At 38.9% G+C, this 14500-nt stretch overlaps 2 protein-coding genes across 2 annotated transcripts in view; one reads left to right on the plus strand and one right to left on the minus strand.

Annotated features, from left to right (window-relative positions):
* Window positions 1–14500, plus strand: part of fnbp1l (formin binding protein 1-like) — a 373280-nt gene that overhangs the window by 202417 nt on the left and 156363 nt on the right. The window lies entirely within an intron of this gene.
* Window positions 1–14500, minus strand: part of axdnd1 (axonemal dynein light chain domain containing 1) — an 86416-nt gene that overhangs the window by 3584 nt on the left and 68332 nt on the right. The window contains exons 20-24 of the mRNA XM_051932532.1: window positions 13318–13414; window positions 11366–11509; window positions 9436–9513; window positions 2513–2644; window positions 1369–1460 (exon numbers count right to left, since the gene is read on the minus strand). Coding sequence (XP_051788492.1) covers window positions 1369–1460; window positions 2513–2644; window positions 9436–9513; window positions 11366–11509; window positions 13318–13414 — 543 coding nt within the window. The remainder of the gene's footprint in view (window positions 1–1368; window positions 1461–2512; window positions 2645–9435; window positions 9514–11365; window positions 11510–13317; window positions 13415–14500) is intronic.

Raw genomic sequence — 14500 nt, forward strand, 5'->3', positions numbered from 1 at the left:
AAATATGCAATGAAACCGCCAATAGAAGAGGTCAGTTCCGAAAGTTCCTTACGGCATAATGGTGAGAACCGCCAAAAAGAAGTTATTTTTGAAAGTTTGTTACGGGGCTCAGCGCAAAATGAAACATACGGTTTGTAAGTACAGTGTAAAGGATGAGCGTGGGAAATTTGGGCTTCCTACGTATATTGGAAGTCCCAGAAGTAGTGAAGAGGGGTTTCCCCTATCTATATATACAGTTTAGGGGGTACACCTGCAAGGAATGAGCACGTGAAATTTCAGCTTCCCACCTATATGGAAAGTGGGAGAATTAGTGATGAGTCAGTGAGGGCTTTGCCTTTTATATGTATAGATACAAATATAATTTATAAATCATTCATGCAAGAAACTAATATTACAAATTGTTTCAACAGTGCTGCATGCATATACAGCTTAAATATGCCATATGTGTCCATGAATGTGTATTATGTATGAATAAAAATGGTAATTTATTACAGTTTAATTGTAATTAAAGGGATACTCCACCCAAAAATTAGGGTTAGGGTTAGTAATTTTTTATGTTTGCTACTCCATGCCGTTTGTAGTGATGGATGAGAAAAAAAAACTATCTCGTATTTTGTGGAGAAAAACGATAAAGTTTCTGATAGAAAGGGACCCAATGGTGGCCACCATTGGACAACAGCAAACAATTATCCATAACATTCTGGAAAAAACCGTGTTTACTCGTATCGTATCATCCACATGTCAGTTCATCCAGTCGTATGCTCACAGCAAGCAAAACGCATGTGTTTTTAGTTAAAATGTCGTTAAATATAAATGGCTGTGGAAAATGAAAGTAGTCCTTGAATAGGAAGCCCCCTCACATAGGAATGAGCTTTTTAAATTGAAAACCGGACTCTTGACCAATGTATGAGAGGCAGAGCTGGGTTTTCAATTTAAAAGCACACCAATGTGTGAGGGGGGGCCTCTTTGTTTTGTGCACAACTTTCATTTTCCAGTTTTTTATTTAACAATATTTTAGTAAAAAAAAAAATAGAATTTTTTTGCGCAATATGAACAAACAACTCAATGACTTGATTGTGTGGATTATTGAATGAGAGTAACGTGAGATTTTTTCCCCTGGACAATTTTGCTCACCAATTTTTCCAAAAATGTTCTGTTCATTCTGCATACATGAGATTAAAATTTATTTCTCGCTCACCACTACAGACAACATTGGGTAAGTAAAATAAAATTTTGGTTAAACTTAACTGAGGATTTTTTTGTGTTAGTCAGATTAATCGATGCAGTATTTAGTTCTGTGATGGAGAAGCACTCTCATGTGTCTGTGTGCTTATCTGTCAGATTTTTTATTTAATTTTCCATACTTACAAGAGTTGATGCTGCAAAATTTCAACTGCAGCCAGTGCTTCAAAGGCTCTTCTTGACCTGGGTGTTTGAGGTCGGGAAACCATAGCCTCACTCTGCAACGACAAACACGATTTGAAATTCTCGGCACTCATTTCAATGTCAATACTGGGGTATGTTGTCACATCTCAAGTGTCCCGGTTTAAATGAGTTTATTACATACTAAGTATCTCTGTTGATAATGCTTGTTATTTTGAATCTGTTTAATGGTAATTTACCTAAATCAATGCAGGCCTTTGCTTGGCAATAACTTTATAATTGACCCATCCACAGCTGATTAAGGAAAACTTGGGAGAACTTGCCCCATCTTCCCCTATACCTGCAATCTTGCTAACCTGCCTATCAAATGGAAATGTACTGAGTTGATCAAGATACGCATTTATAATATTTATTCTACAATCGTGTGCATGATTTGGACTATAAAAACAACCCGAAAAAAGCATGTTGGGTCATATGGAACATCAAAACGATGATCCCATTTTTCTGCATTAATTGACTTAATGAACAGTTTCCTCAAGAATAAACTTGGTAATCATTGACTTTACACTGAAGTGCCTATGGAAAAGCAATGGGACGGAAAAAGTGTTCTGAGCACTGCCACGTGCAAGGCTGTATTTTGCTCTGGCATGGCACACGTGCCCACATCCCATTGTCACTTAAGGGGTTTTTGACCAAAAACAATGTGCTGGTTGCTTTGCACTGTGGGTATTTGTCAGATGTCAGTACCTGTGATATCTTTTTGCTCCAGTAATTAAAACTGAGACTGAAGGGAAGACTGTGCTACGATGTTTAAAAAAAATGGGAAAAATCACAAGATGCACCAGATACGGTAAGAAAAGATGAGTACAGGAAATATTAACTGAAACGGAAGAAGCACTGGGACAAGTGGATTGCATCTCTGGTGAGTATTTTGACTCTGACTAAAAAACAATTGCTGTAAGTTTTAGGAGTAGTTTTTTAACAATTTTGGGAATTTTGTGGGTCCCCCTTCGTACATGCCAAAAAAAAAAAATAAAATTTCAGGTGAAGTATTCCTTTTAAGAGAATAGTGAGCAACAAACATACATGACCTAAAAATGAGTTTTTCTTTCATTACACAGATCTGCACCTCTGTTACAGGAATTAGATCTTCCTTAAGAAGCTTCTCTTGTATGGTTGAGTCGTGAGCAATAAATTTTAAAGCTTCGGCATTAAAGTCCATGATGTCCTGCTCCTGATTTGATTCTTTGCTGCAAGATGCCTGTAACAGAAACAGAATTATTTATGTACAGTATATACTGGTCAAATGTATGTATGTTTATTTTTTTAAATAAAAATGCTGCTCATACAGTCATATGAAAATGTTTGGGAACCTCTCTTAATTCTTTGGATTTTTGTTTCTCATTGGCTGAGCTTTCAAAGTAGCAACTTCCTTTTAATATCTGACATGCCTTATGGAAACAGTAGTATTTCAGCAGTGACATTAAGTTTATTGGATTAACAGAAAATATGCAATATGCATCATAACAAAATTAGACAGGTGCATAAATGTGGGCACCCCAACAGAGATATGACATCAATACTTAGTTGGGCCTCCTTTTGTAAATCTAACAGCCTCTAGACGCTGTCCTCCTATAGCCTTAGATGAGTGTCTGGATTCTGGATGGAGGTATTTCTCACCATTTTTCCATACAAAATTTCTCCAGTTCAGTTCAATTTGATGGCTGCCAAGCATGGACAACCTGCTTCAAATCATCCCATAGATTTTTCGATGATATTTAAGTCAGGGGACTGTGATGGCCATTCCAGAACATTGTACTTCTCCCTCTGCATGAATGCCTTTGTAGATTTTGAACTGTGTTTTGGGTCATTGTCTTGTTGGAATATCCAATCCCTGCATAACATCAACTTTGTGACTGATGCTTGAACATTATCCTGAAGAATTTGTTGATATTGGGTTGAATTCATCTGACCCTCAACTTTACCAAGGGCCCCAGTCCCTGAACTAGCCACACAGTCCCACAGCATGATGGAAGCTCCACCAAATTTGAAAGAAGGTAGCAGGTGTTTTTCTTGGAATGCCGTGTTCTTCTTCCGCCATGCAAAGCGCTTTTTGTTCTGACCAAATACCTCAATTTTTGTCTCATCGGTCCAAAGCACTTTGTTCCAAAATGAATCTGGCTTGTCTAAATGAGCATTGGCATACAACAGGCGACTCTGTTTGTGGCGTGAGTGCGGAAAGGGCTTCTTTCTCATCACCCTGCCATACAGATGTTGTTTGTGCAAATTGCGCTGAATTGTAGAACGATGTACAGATACACCATCTGCAGCAAGATGTTCTTGCAGGTCTTTGGAGATCTATGGGTTGTCTGTAACCATTCTCACAATCCTGCGCATATGCCACTCCTGGATTTTTCTTGGCCTGCCAGACCTGCTGGGTTTAACAGCAACTGTGCCTGTGGCCTTCCATTTCCTGATTCCATTCCTTACAGTTGAAACTGACAGTTTAAATCTCTGAGAGAGCTTTTTGTAGCCTTCCCCTAAACCAGGAGACTCAACAATCTTTGTTTTCAGATCTTTTGAGAGTTGCTTTGAGGATCCCATGGTGTCACTCTTCAGAGGAGAGTCAAAGGGAAGCACAACTTGCAACTGACCACCTTACATACCTTTATATCTCATGATTGGACACACCTGTCTATGAAGTTCAAGGCTTAATGAGCTAATCCCACCAATTTGGTATTGCAAGTAATCAGCATTGAGCAGTGACAGGCATTCAAATCAGAAAAATTACAAGGGGACCCACATTTGTGCACAGCCAGTTTTTCACATTTGATTTAATTTCATACAACTAAATACTGCGTCACTAAAAATCTTTGTTCGGAAAACACAGCAGTACTCGGATGTTCCTAGGAAATGAAAGACATACCACTGTTATCTTTTTTGTTGACATAAATTATTTTGCAGGCTGAGAGGGGCACCCAAACTTTTTCATATGACTGTATGTGGATGATAAATGCTGATTTGGTTTTGAACCTTCACCTATCAATATCATACTAACACAATTTTGACAGCAGTTGTCCATTGTAGCCTTCATTTACATAACCTTAGTGAATTGTGCTGCCTTCTTGATGTTGGTCAACTATTTAACAGGCCTGATTAAGTCAATTATTTATTTGTTTAGTTTCTAATAGTCTTTCTTTGGATGATGTATCAATTTTAGTGATGTGCTCCATATCTGCCACTTAGACTGAAGCTGCAATGTAGACTTCAGCTTCTATGACAGCTTTGCCTTTATCTTGTCCCATGTAGACAAGTCATTTGGACTATGAATGGCCAGACTATGGGTCCCTTAGATCTGATGGGTCTGGTTATTTTTCCATTTTCGTATACCCTGACTGTTTTCTCTTTCCATGGTGGTTTGTGATCTTAACTAAAGCCCTATTGATTTTGTCAGTTAGACGCTTCATTTTACTTGTGCTTTACTTCCAAGCAGTTAAGAGGCCTCCTCCATCTGCCTGCCTTCTGAGTTGCTGTTGGCTGCAGTGAAGATGAGTGATATTGTGTAATAATAATTCTTTACATTTATTTATCGCTTTTCACACTACTCAAAGCACTCTCCACGCAGGGAGGACCCAGGAAGCAAACCCACAATCTCCTTACTGCAAAGCAGCAGCAGTACCACTGTGCCACCTGTGACTGTGTCATTGTTGTCTATGTATGTCGCCTCCTTAGCATTATGTTTACCACTGGAAAAACGAGGCAAAAACATAGCATCTTTTCCTATTGAAAAAACTCAATTACATGTAAAAGAAACAAGTAAATATCAAAATATTAACATAAATACGGTTAGAAAGCTACAGTATGTCTAGTGTCCACTGCTGTACTAATGCAGATTATTACACATTGTTTCAAAACATGTCACACTCAGTCACCAAATGATGTCAAAACCAGGACAATAAAAGTGTGTTTCTTTGCATACTTTTTTTTTATTATTGTTTTTTTTGCTTGAGAATGAGAGGGTAGAATGTTGATGCCCAATCCACATGACTGATGCACCCCTTATGTTGTTGCAGCCTACCACAGCGCAAGGCTTAGTGACTTCCACATTTTCTCTTGACACAAATGACAGTTGCTACACTGTGAACAGTGCTTATGGGGAGAACGTCTTTTGTGTTCTTTTGTTTGATCCCAGTCATTTTGCCTTTTTGCCACACGCCTACTTGCGCCATGGTGAACCTTCAGGTAACTGAATTCACCAGGCATATCACGGTGGTTTGGTCGTGCAGCGCCGTATACATCAATTTCACTGTCTGTGTCAACATCTTGTATCCAGTTCCCATCGTCGTCACTATTGCTTGACTCAACTAATGGTTCAATTTCAGTTTGCTCTAACACTGACTTTACAGCCTAGTGTTTACACAGTATTGTGTTATGGTTGAAGGCTCCAATTCCCTCTTGAATACTGATGAATAAACTTAGATTGGTAAAATGCATGAAAATATTCATGTCTTGTTTACGGTGACCGGAAAGAAGTGCACAGGAAAAAAGCGCAGAGTCATAAAAGCGCTTGGGGGAAATAACCGCACACGGAAAAATGCGCACACGGGAAAAACCGCACGTGGATAAATACACATACGGCAAAGGTGTATATGCAAAGAAGAAAAAATTTTTTATATTATACATTGCAATAAACGAAATTGTATAATTGTTTACTAAACGTATTTATAAGCTTGTATGTTTTAATTTGTGCTATTTGGGGTAGTGGGCTGTTGGATGGTCCATAAAATAGTCATTAATCCTTTTATTACTGTCATTGTTGTGCCTAAATGACCATTTCTAGGAAATTATTATTCTTTACAATAGTTTTCAGAATTTACTGTATATTATACCTTCTTATTCCATGCGTAGGCAAATTAGGGTTATATAGTTTTGATTACGGCAAGTAAGTAAAGGTCGTCCTATAAATTGGCCACACAGTTAGTTTTCTTTAATCTTCCCTAACTTTCGAGCAAGGCAAGTCGACTTTTTTTTTTTTTTTGAAGAAGCGAGATGGAGTTTTCGACCAGTCAGAAAGGCAAGAAAATTCTGGGATTTGAATATCTGTGTTTTCGCACAACAAATGGAATAGATACTTGGAGGTGCAGTGAGAATCGATCAACAAAGTGCCATTCCTTAATGAAAACAAAGAACGGAGACACTGTACAAGAGCAAACCAGTCATTGTTTTATTATAAAAATAAATGTCTGGCCGTATAGGTGGAGTATATTTTATATTTGTAATAGTTGTATGTCGCTGCCGTGTGCTTTTTTTCCGCGTGCGCACTTTACCATACGCGTATTCTTCTACATGTGGTTTTTCCCCGTGTGTGGTTATTTCCCGTCCGCTTATATGACTCTGCGGATATTTCCTGTGCGCGTCTTTCCGAGATTCCTTGTTTACAACATAAAGGAATAGTTTTCTGCTGCCACCTAGTGGATCAAATTACCTTTGCATTATTTGGGCTTAATGCTGAACATTAATAATTCTGTACGTTTTATATAGTGCTTTTTCTCACTACCCCAAGCAATTTTACATAGCAAGTGGGGAGCCACTTCAACCAACACCAATGTGCAGCATCCACCTGGATGATGCAATGGCAGCCATTTTGAGCCAGTACACTCGGCACACATTAGCTATTAGGTGGGGTGAGAGGCATATTTAGCCAATAAGGGACAGGTAATGATTAGGGGGCAGGAACGACTAGGCCAACATTGGAATATATCCGCTAAACTTAGAGACATTTGAGGTTAACCGTACTTACACAGAATTCTAAGCCAAGGAAGTTAACAAGCTTTGTACTCGTATAGCCTTCTTATGAAATATTCATCTTTGATATACAATATTTTTATTTCTGATGATGATTATCATCGGTACATTACAGAGCTCATCTTTCCTTTTTGTTATGCATTGTAACCTTCCACACTCCAAACGTCTGCACACTCCTACAGCATCTGGAGAAGACAACAGCTGGAACACCAAAAGCACCTCAGCTCTGTTGACTTTTACCTTGGGTCTTCCGACAAATCCTGGCGGTGTATTTGTATGTTGAAAGATGTTTTAATACGAGCAAAGTATAAACCTATCATTTACATTGTGATTGATTTGTGCTGCTTTTTTGGTTATTTTGTCACCATTGCTCTTTTAGATGGAGTTGTAAGTGGAACAAACTTTCCACAGTGCATTTCCTACCATTAAGTGTGCTTCATTAAGGAGCTAGTGCGCCATGCTAGGCAATTTTCCTGTCGTTACTGGACTATTGGGGTTTTCAATACACTTATTTGGGAGGAGAGGAGAGGACTTGTATTCCACAGAGCAAGATATGGAGGGTTCGGTTTGGCAATGATATTCTGCTAAAATTGTGCTTTTTTTGTTTTTAAGCTAGCTGTCCATATTGTACAAGTATCTTCATTTGTAGTGCTTTAATTGCTATTTAGGTCATTCGAATAGTTTACGGTTACCTAGATCACTTAGGTCGGTGTTGTCTTTCTACCTTGCTTGTGTTTTGTGTAATCACTTCCATTTCTCTTGTGAACATTCTGGTACATAAAATGGTGTTCGTCTATTTGATGCTGTTTCAGTGTGTGTTTGTGAGGTCCTCTGTCTCTCCACCAGTCAACCTAAAAAAAAAAATCAAATCGTTCCTTCCAAATTTCATACATAGAAAACAAAAAGCCACATTTGCTTTGAGTGAGTACGCAAGCCAATTATACCCACTGGAACGATTATACAAGTTCATCATTGGCATGAAGTTATACTGACTTGATGCTATTTTGGGGGAAATTAGGTGGATAGGAATGGTGAGCTTTGTTAAGGTGAATGTTTCGAACGTTCTCAGATCATCAGATACATTATAGGATGATTTGGCTCAACTCCTTTCTGCTGCTGTGATTGGTTGAGTTGATAGATTTAATTGGCTGGGCCGCAGCAGAATCATATTTTGGTCTATCAAGGTTTGCATGCATCCATTTTCAAATGTCAGAAAACTTGACAGCACAATTAGCTAACATATGAGGTCTTGAATTACAATGTGGATGTGGATAAAGTGGGCCCATTGACACAGATGTCATCCAACCAGCAATAGTTTTGTCAATCCTTGTGTAAATTTAGTACAAGTGCAGTGAAGTGGTGGCTTGGTGTCAAAGATTTCAAAAATCCAGAACTGTGTGAATTGGACAGTTCAGCTGAATGTCTACCAGGGGTGCCATGCCCGTTTCAAACTCTATCCCGGGCACCGCCAGAACATACAGTAATGTAATCAGCAATGTAACTAGGTTTCACTCTTTATCAATGAAAGTTAAAAAGATTTGACCGCAGTGGGCTATGCAATATAAATACGGAACAGAAGATCAAGAAAAAGAAGAATACCATTGATTCCCATTGATGGGAGACTCAGAATATGAATTAAAAAGAATGCATCTAACATACAAGTATTACTGTCACTATTCTGAGGTGGCATGCAAATACAAATTTCATTGTACTTGCTAGACATGACGATGGCCTAAACTTGAATGCACTGAAGTGATGTCAGGGTAATGGAGTGGGCAGAGGTGTGTTGTCAAGACATTAAGTGGAACACGTGATGAGTACAATTCATAAATTTTGCAGTATCGTTGAACATTTCTTCTATTTGAATTGAATTATTTTATGGGCGCAGTCAATTGCAAATGACTTTTCCAGCAGACAAAGTGTATGAAAAACAGGTGAAGAAAATCCTGGCATGCTTCTAGGAAGAGAACAGTAAATCTAGCTTTAAGCTTTGGCCTCACTGGACGAATATTTCACCCCAAGCAAGCATGTGTAGAAGAAGCTGAAGCCAGCCATTCAGAGTTCAATGCCACCATTGACTTGACATGGATATAATCCATTCTGACACTTGCTAAGGCCACAGCCTGGCTCATTTGGCCTTTACTGAGAGTTAATGAGGGACTAACTTACTATTTGATGGCCGTACTTTCTAAATTCACTCAGTGAATACATAAATACATTCAAAAAATAAACGTGTAATGCTCTGACCTCCTTGATAGCTTCATGGTTTGTGGATTCACCTACTTCTTCAAATGACTTCTCTGTTTCCTTTGATTTAATCTCCAACTTAAAAAAAAAAAAAAAGAATTATGTGATACATTTCCAATAAATAGTCATTAACAAATTTTAATTTTTATATCATTATACTATTTATCCTATGCATTATAAAATATGACTTTTTAAAATATCCTGTGATGGACTGGTGCCCAGTCTATGGTTGGTTCATGGCTTAGACCTGTTGCTTCTACAGTAGGTAAGGTTCTAGATCTCTTGGATCCTAAATTGGAAAAAGTGGAAACAGAAAATGTGCGGATCAATGTATTCTTCATCCTCGTGAGATTTATGTAGGGTCCTTGTTGTCATTTGTACAGAGGGCAGAGTTTCCTGTGATTTTTGCTCTTTTGTGTTTCTGGGCTCTTTCTGTGAATTTGCTTAAGAGTTTTGAGTTAGAGTTTAAAATTTGGAAGTTGTTATCTTGTGCTTAATTTTAGATTTTTCTGTCTTATCCAATAAGACAACCGGCTAACTGATGGCATCCATCAAACATTTGGTAAAATTACTTTTCGGTAAGGTTTTTGCCGTTGCAAATTTTATAGAATAACAGTGTTCAACCCACATAATAAACTTAAAGGTCAAGGGGGGCAGAATCTATCCTGGCAATAGTGGGTGCAAGGCAAGAGTCCTGAATAAAGTCAGTACAGTAATCCCTCCCCCATCGCGGGGGTTGCGTTCCAGAGCCACCCGCGAAATAAGAAAATCCGCGAAGTAGAAACCATATGTTTATATGGTTATTTTTATATTGTCATGCTTGGGTCACAGATTTGCGCAGAAACACAGGAGGTTGTAGAGAGACAGGAACGTTATTCAAACACTGCAAACAAACATTTGTCTCTTTTTCAAAAGTTTAAACTGTGCTCCATGACAAGACAGAGATGACAGTTCAGTCTCACAATTAAAAGAATGCAAACATATCTTCCTCTTCAAAGGAGTGCGCGTCAGGAGCACAGACTGTCAGAAAGAGAGAGGAAAGCAAACGAATCAATAGGGCTGTTTGGCTTTTAAGTATGCGAAGCACCGCCGGTACAAAGCTGTTGAAGGCGGCAGCTCACACCCCCTCCGTCAGGAGCAGAGAGAGAGAGAGAGAGAAAAACAAACAGTCAAAAATCAATACGTGCCCTTCGAGCTTTTAAGTATGCGAAGCACCGTGCAGCATGTCGCTTCACGAAGCAGCTGCACAGAAGGTAGCAACGTGAAGATAATCTTTCAGCATTTTTAGACGAGCGTCCGTATCGTCTAGGTGTGCGAACAGCCCCCCTGCTCACACCCCCTACGTCAGGATCAGAGAAAGTCAGCGCAAGAGAGAGAGAGAGAGAGAGAGAGAGAAAAGTAAGTTGGGTAGCTTCTCAGCCATCTGCCAATAGCGTCCCTTGTATGAAATCAACTGGGCAAACCAACTGAGGAAGCATGTACCAGAAATTAAAAGACCCATTGTCCTCAGAAATCCGCGAACCAGCAAAAAATCCGCAATATATATTTAAATATGCTTACATATAAAATCCGCGATAGAGTGAAGCCGCGAAAGGCGAAGCGCGATATAGCGAGGGAGCACTGTATATCATAAAAGTTAGTCATTCACACATGTCCATATTCTCAAGATGACCATTTTGTAATCCTGTATAAGCCCAAAAGGCGTTTCAGTCGAGTTTCTGGAGAAAAACATACAACAGAATGGGAAGAACATGCATACTTCACCCAGACAGCGGCCAGGCATGAGATTCAAGCTTTCACAGTGCCGGAGCAGCGTTAAATACTGTGCCTTCTAGCAGCAGATTTGATACAGTCCAAAACTGACCAAAGAAACTTCATTCCAAAATCACACTGTACAGCAACCTTGACGGTCAAGAGACTCACAACTCACCTCTGCAGCTACTGTGGGCTGGGAAGGCGGCAAGTCTGCTTTGGACTCTGTCACAGTAGACTCCGCTTCAGAGAGACTAGCTGGAGAATCTTGAATCTGTACCAACAGGATCTGGCATGTCTCCTTCCAATCGTTGCATTCATTCTGGAAGAGAACTGGATATATTAAACACAAGCAAATAAACCTTTTTATTATGGTAATCTACATTGTGTGGAACTTTTAGGTCAAAAGTTTATTTTTTTAATACTTACAAAGATTTTCAGAAAAGAAAAAAATATATATATAATTTAATGAGGAGTTTCTTCATTGATTAAGGATACCCTTCTAATGCTATGGACAGGGCCTTCCATAAAGCTAGAAGTAGATCTTATAGTACCCACCCTTAAGAGGAGCCCCAATAATTGAAACTCTCCTCCTGATAGTCCACCATCTGGAAATTACCTTTAACCCTTTATTTCCCTTCACAGATGCATATTGACTCAGCCATTCACTAACTCCTTTATACTGTAAATATATTATCCAGCATCAACAACTTTCTCACATCTGATAAATCCAATTCAGCGTCATAGTGCCGTTAGCTCAGCATTTCCCAAACTCGGTCCTGGGGGTCCGCTGTGGCGGCAGGTTTTTGTTCCAACCAGATTCCTAATCAGTGACAACACCTGACAGCACTGATCTCATTTCATTAGCTGGGATTATTTTTCTTTTATTCTACATTCAGAAAAGCACAGCAGCATGATTTTTACATTTATAAGACATTTAGAAATATTTCTGCTTTTGCTATAGATTTAAATGCTTAACTCTCTTTTGTTGATTTCATTCTATTTTCTCTGTGTAGTTTTTCTCCTTCACTGTATCTTATTAATGACAATTAAAAATGAGCAGAGCAGACACCCAGGCAAACAACACTGAATAATCAAAGGCTGCAACTATTTTAGCGTTAAACCCACTAATTTGTAAATAATGGATTAATTAAACAATTAGAACACCTTGAAAAGTAGAATGAAAATCAAGATGAAAATATTATTAAAAAGAGAAAACTACATTATTCTCATATAACTACTTGGTACATTTTAATCTTATATATAATTCACCAGCCTCCTCACTCACTCACTCACTCACTCGCGTCTGTCCGAAGCCGAATGCGCAGTCGCCTTCTGTGCAGCTGTCCGAAAAACCTTACGAGACCGACATCGCGGCAGGTGGCGGATTTACGCCCACGAAAATTCAAAGAGAAAGGCGACTTCGACCGACATCCAACCCCAACATCGCGGCAGGCGGCAGATTTACGGCCGCGAAAATTCAAAGAGAAAGGCGACTTCGATTAAAGCTCTAGAGGCCTGAAAGGCGATTTCGACTACAGCTCGAGGCCTAATTACGCATTCATTCAATACACCTATATCAGGTTTGTGGTGCTTATACTTATTACTATTCCATTCGTGCCCGTTTCATCTTACGTTGTCGAAACGGGCTCTTTGTCTAGTATATAATATGTAAATATTGGGTGCAGCACGGGTACTACTCACACACGGACCTTTAAAATTCATGTCATGAAAACCATCCCATCTCAAAAATAATAATCTTTAAAGTGCAGTCAAGCTTATTGTGATATGTAGTCAGACATGAAATTATTACTTGCATGTCTCCTCAGAACAGTTGACAAAAATACAAGGAAAACAAAATCATTAAAAGTGTACACAGCACGTAACCCATATACATAATATTTGAATTCTTATGATTGACTGTTCAGCAACATTACAATTAGGTTATCGAATAGCATAAAAGAAAATGTGTAAAATACTGAAAAATCACTTTAAATATGTGCATTTGTGCCAAAAAGCTTTTCCCACAGGTTTAATTGATTAACCGAATAACAAATGCAGGGACTGACTGAATGAATAAAGGAACTGAAACTTAGAAACACACCACATAAATCAATGGCTATCCACTACCTGGATTTTCTCTAGCTCATGTAGCTCTTGTTCTGGATTCTCTTCATTGTCGGCTCTTCTCTCCTGAACAACTTTCTCAATAATTCCCTTGCATGAGCTGTAAAAGACACAAAAAATATGAGCCCAGACCAATTCCCCACAGCACAAAAGGCCATTATGTGAATTGTTAACTGTACTGACCAGATGGATGGAAAGCATAACAATGAACCTAATGGGTAAAATGATTGACACTGAATTGAATCTGGAATGAAACCTCAAAAAAACAAATAATGAAACAAAGTGCATTTTGCTTCTAGTGAAATCTGTGCTATTTGTAATGAGAGGAAATGCATTTTACTTATTGTCTGGAAGTGTTTTCATGTATTAATTCTGCTTGCCATTTGAATATTGTGTGCGCATCCTCAACTAGGATAAGGTGCTGGCAAAATAACCAGTGTGGTAGAATTTGGCAGTGGCGGCTCTGCTTGTACAGTGATCCCTCGCTATATCACGCTTCGACTTTCGCGGCTTCACTCTATCGCAATTTTTTCTTATACACGCTTACGTCACTATGCATGCACTTTCTGAGAACTTTTATCTAAGCCCCATGATGGCTCCTAAACGTGCTGCTTTTTCTAAGCCTTCTGACAATAAAACTAAGCGCCGGAGGAAGATGCTTACCATCCAGGAGAAGGTGAAACTCTTGGATATGATCAAAGATGGCAATACCCTACAAAAGCCTCCTCACGCATATGAAAAGACAGCGCCAGCAACTGCCTATCAAGATGTTCTTCAGCTGCGCACCCAGACACCCACTGCCTACTCCTAGTACTCCTTCAGCGGAAGAAGACAACGACGCACCTGCTGAAGATACTGCACCACCTGAAGACTCTCCTACTGAGGTCGTGCCTTCATAGGTTAGTGGTTGTGTGTAAGAACTGTGTGTGTGTGTGTGTGTAATTAAATGTACAGTACAATAATAATAATAATAAGATATTTGTAACGTCTAATATGCCTCATTTTCTCTTATTTTGTGTAATATATTGGGTGATACAAGTGTAATGGTGACTAAAGGGTGTTATTTCATGTCTAGAGGGCTCTAATAATGTTAAAAAACGTATTTAGAAGGTCATAAACAGGTTTTCTATACTCTAACTGCGAAAATATTCGATTTATAAATAAAGAATCCTACTTCACGAAAATT

This window comes from Erpetoichthys calabaricus, chromosome 10 (genome assembly GCF_900747795.2).
Source record: "Erpetoichthys calabaricus chromosome 10, fErpCal1.3, whole genome shotgun sequence".
Lineage (NCBI taxonomy): Eukaryota > Metazoa > Chordata > Cladistia > Polypteriformes > Polypteridae > Erpetoichthys > Erpetoichthys calabaricus.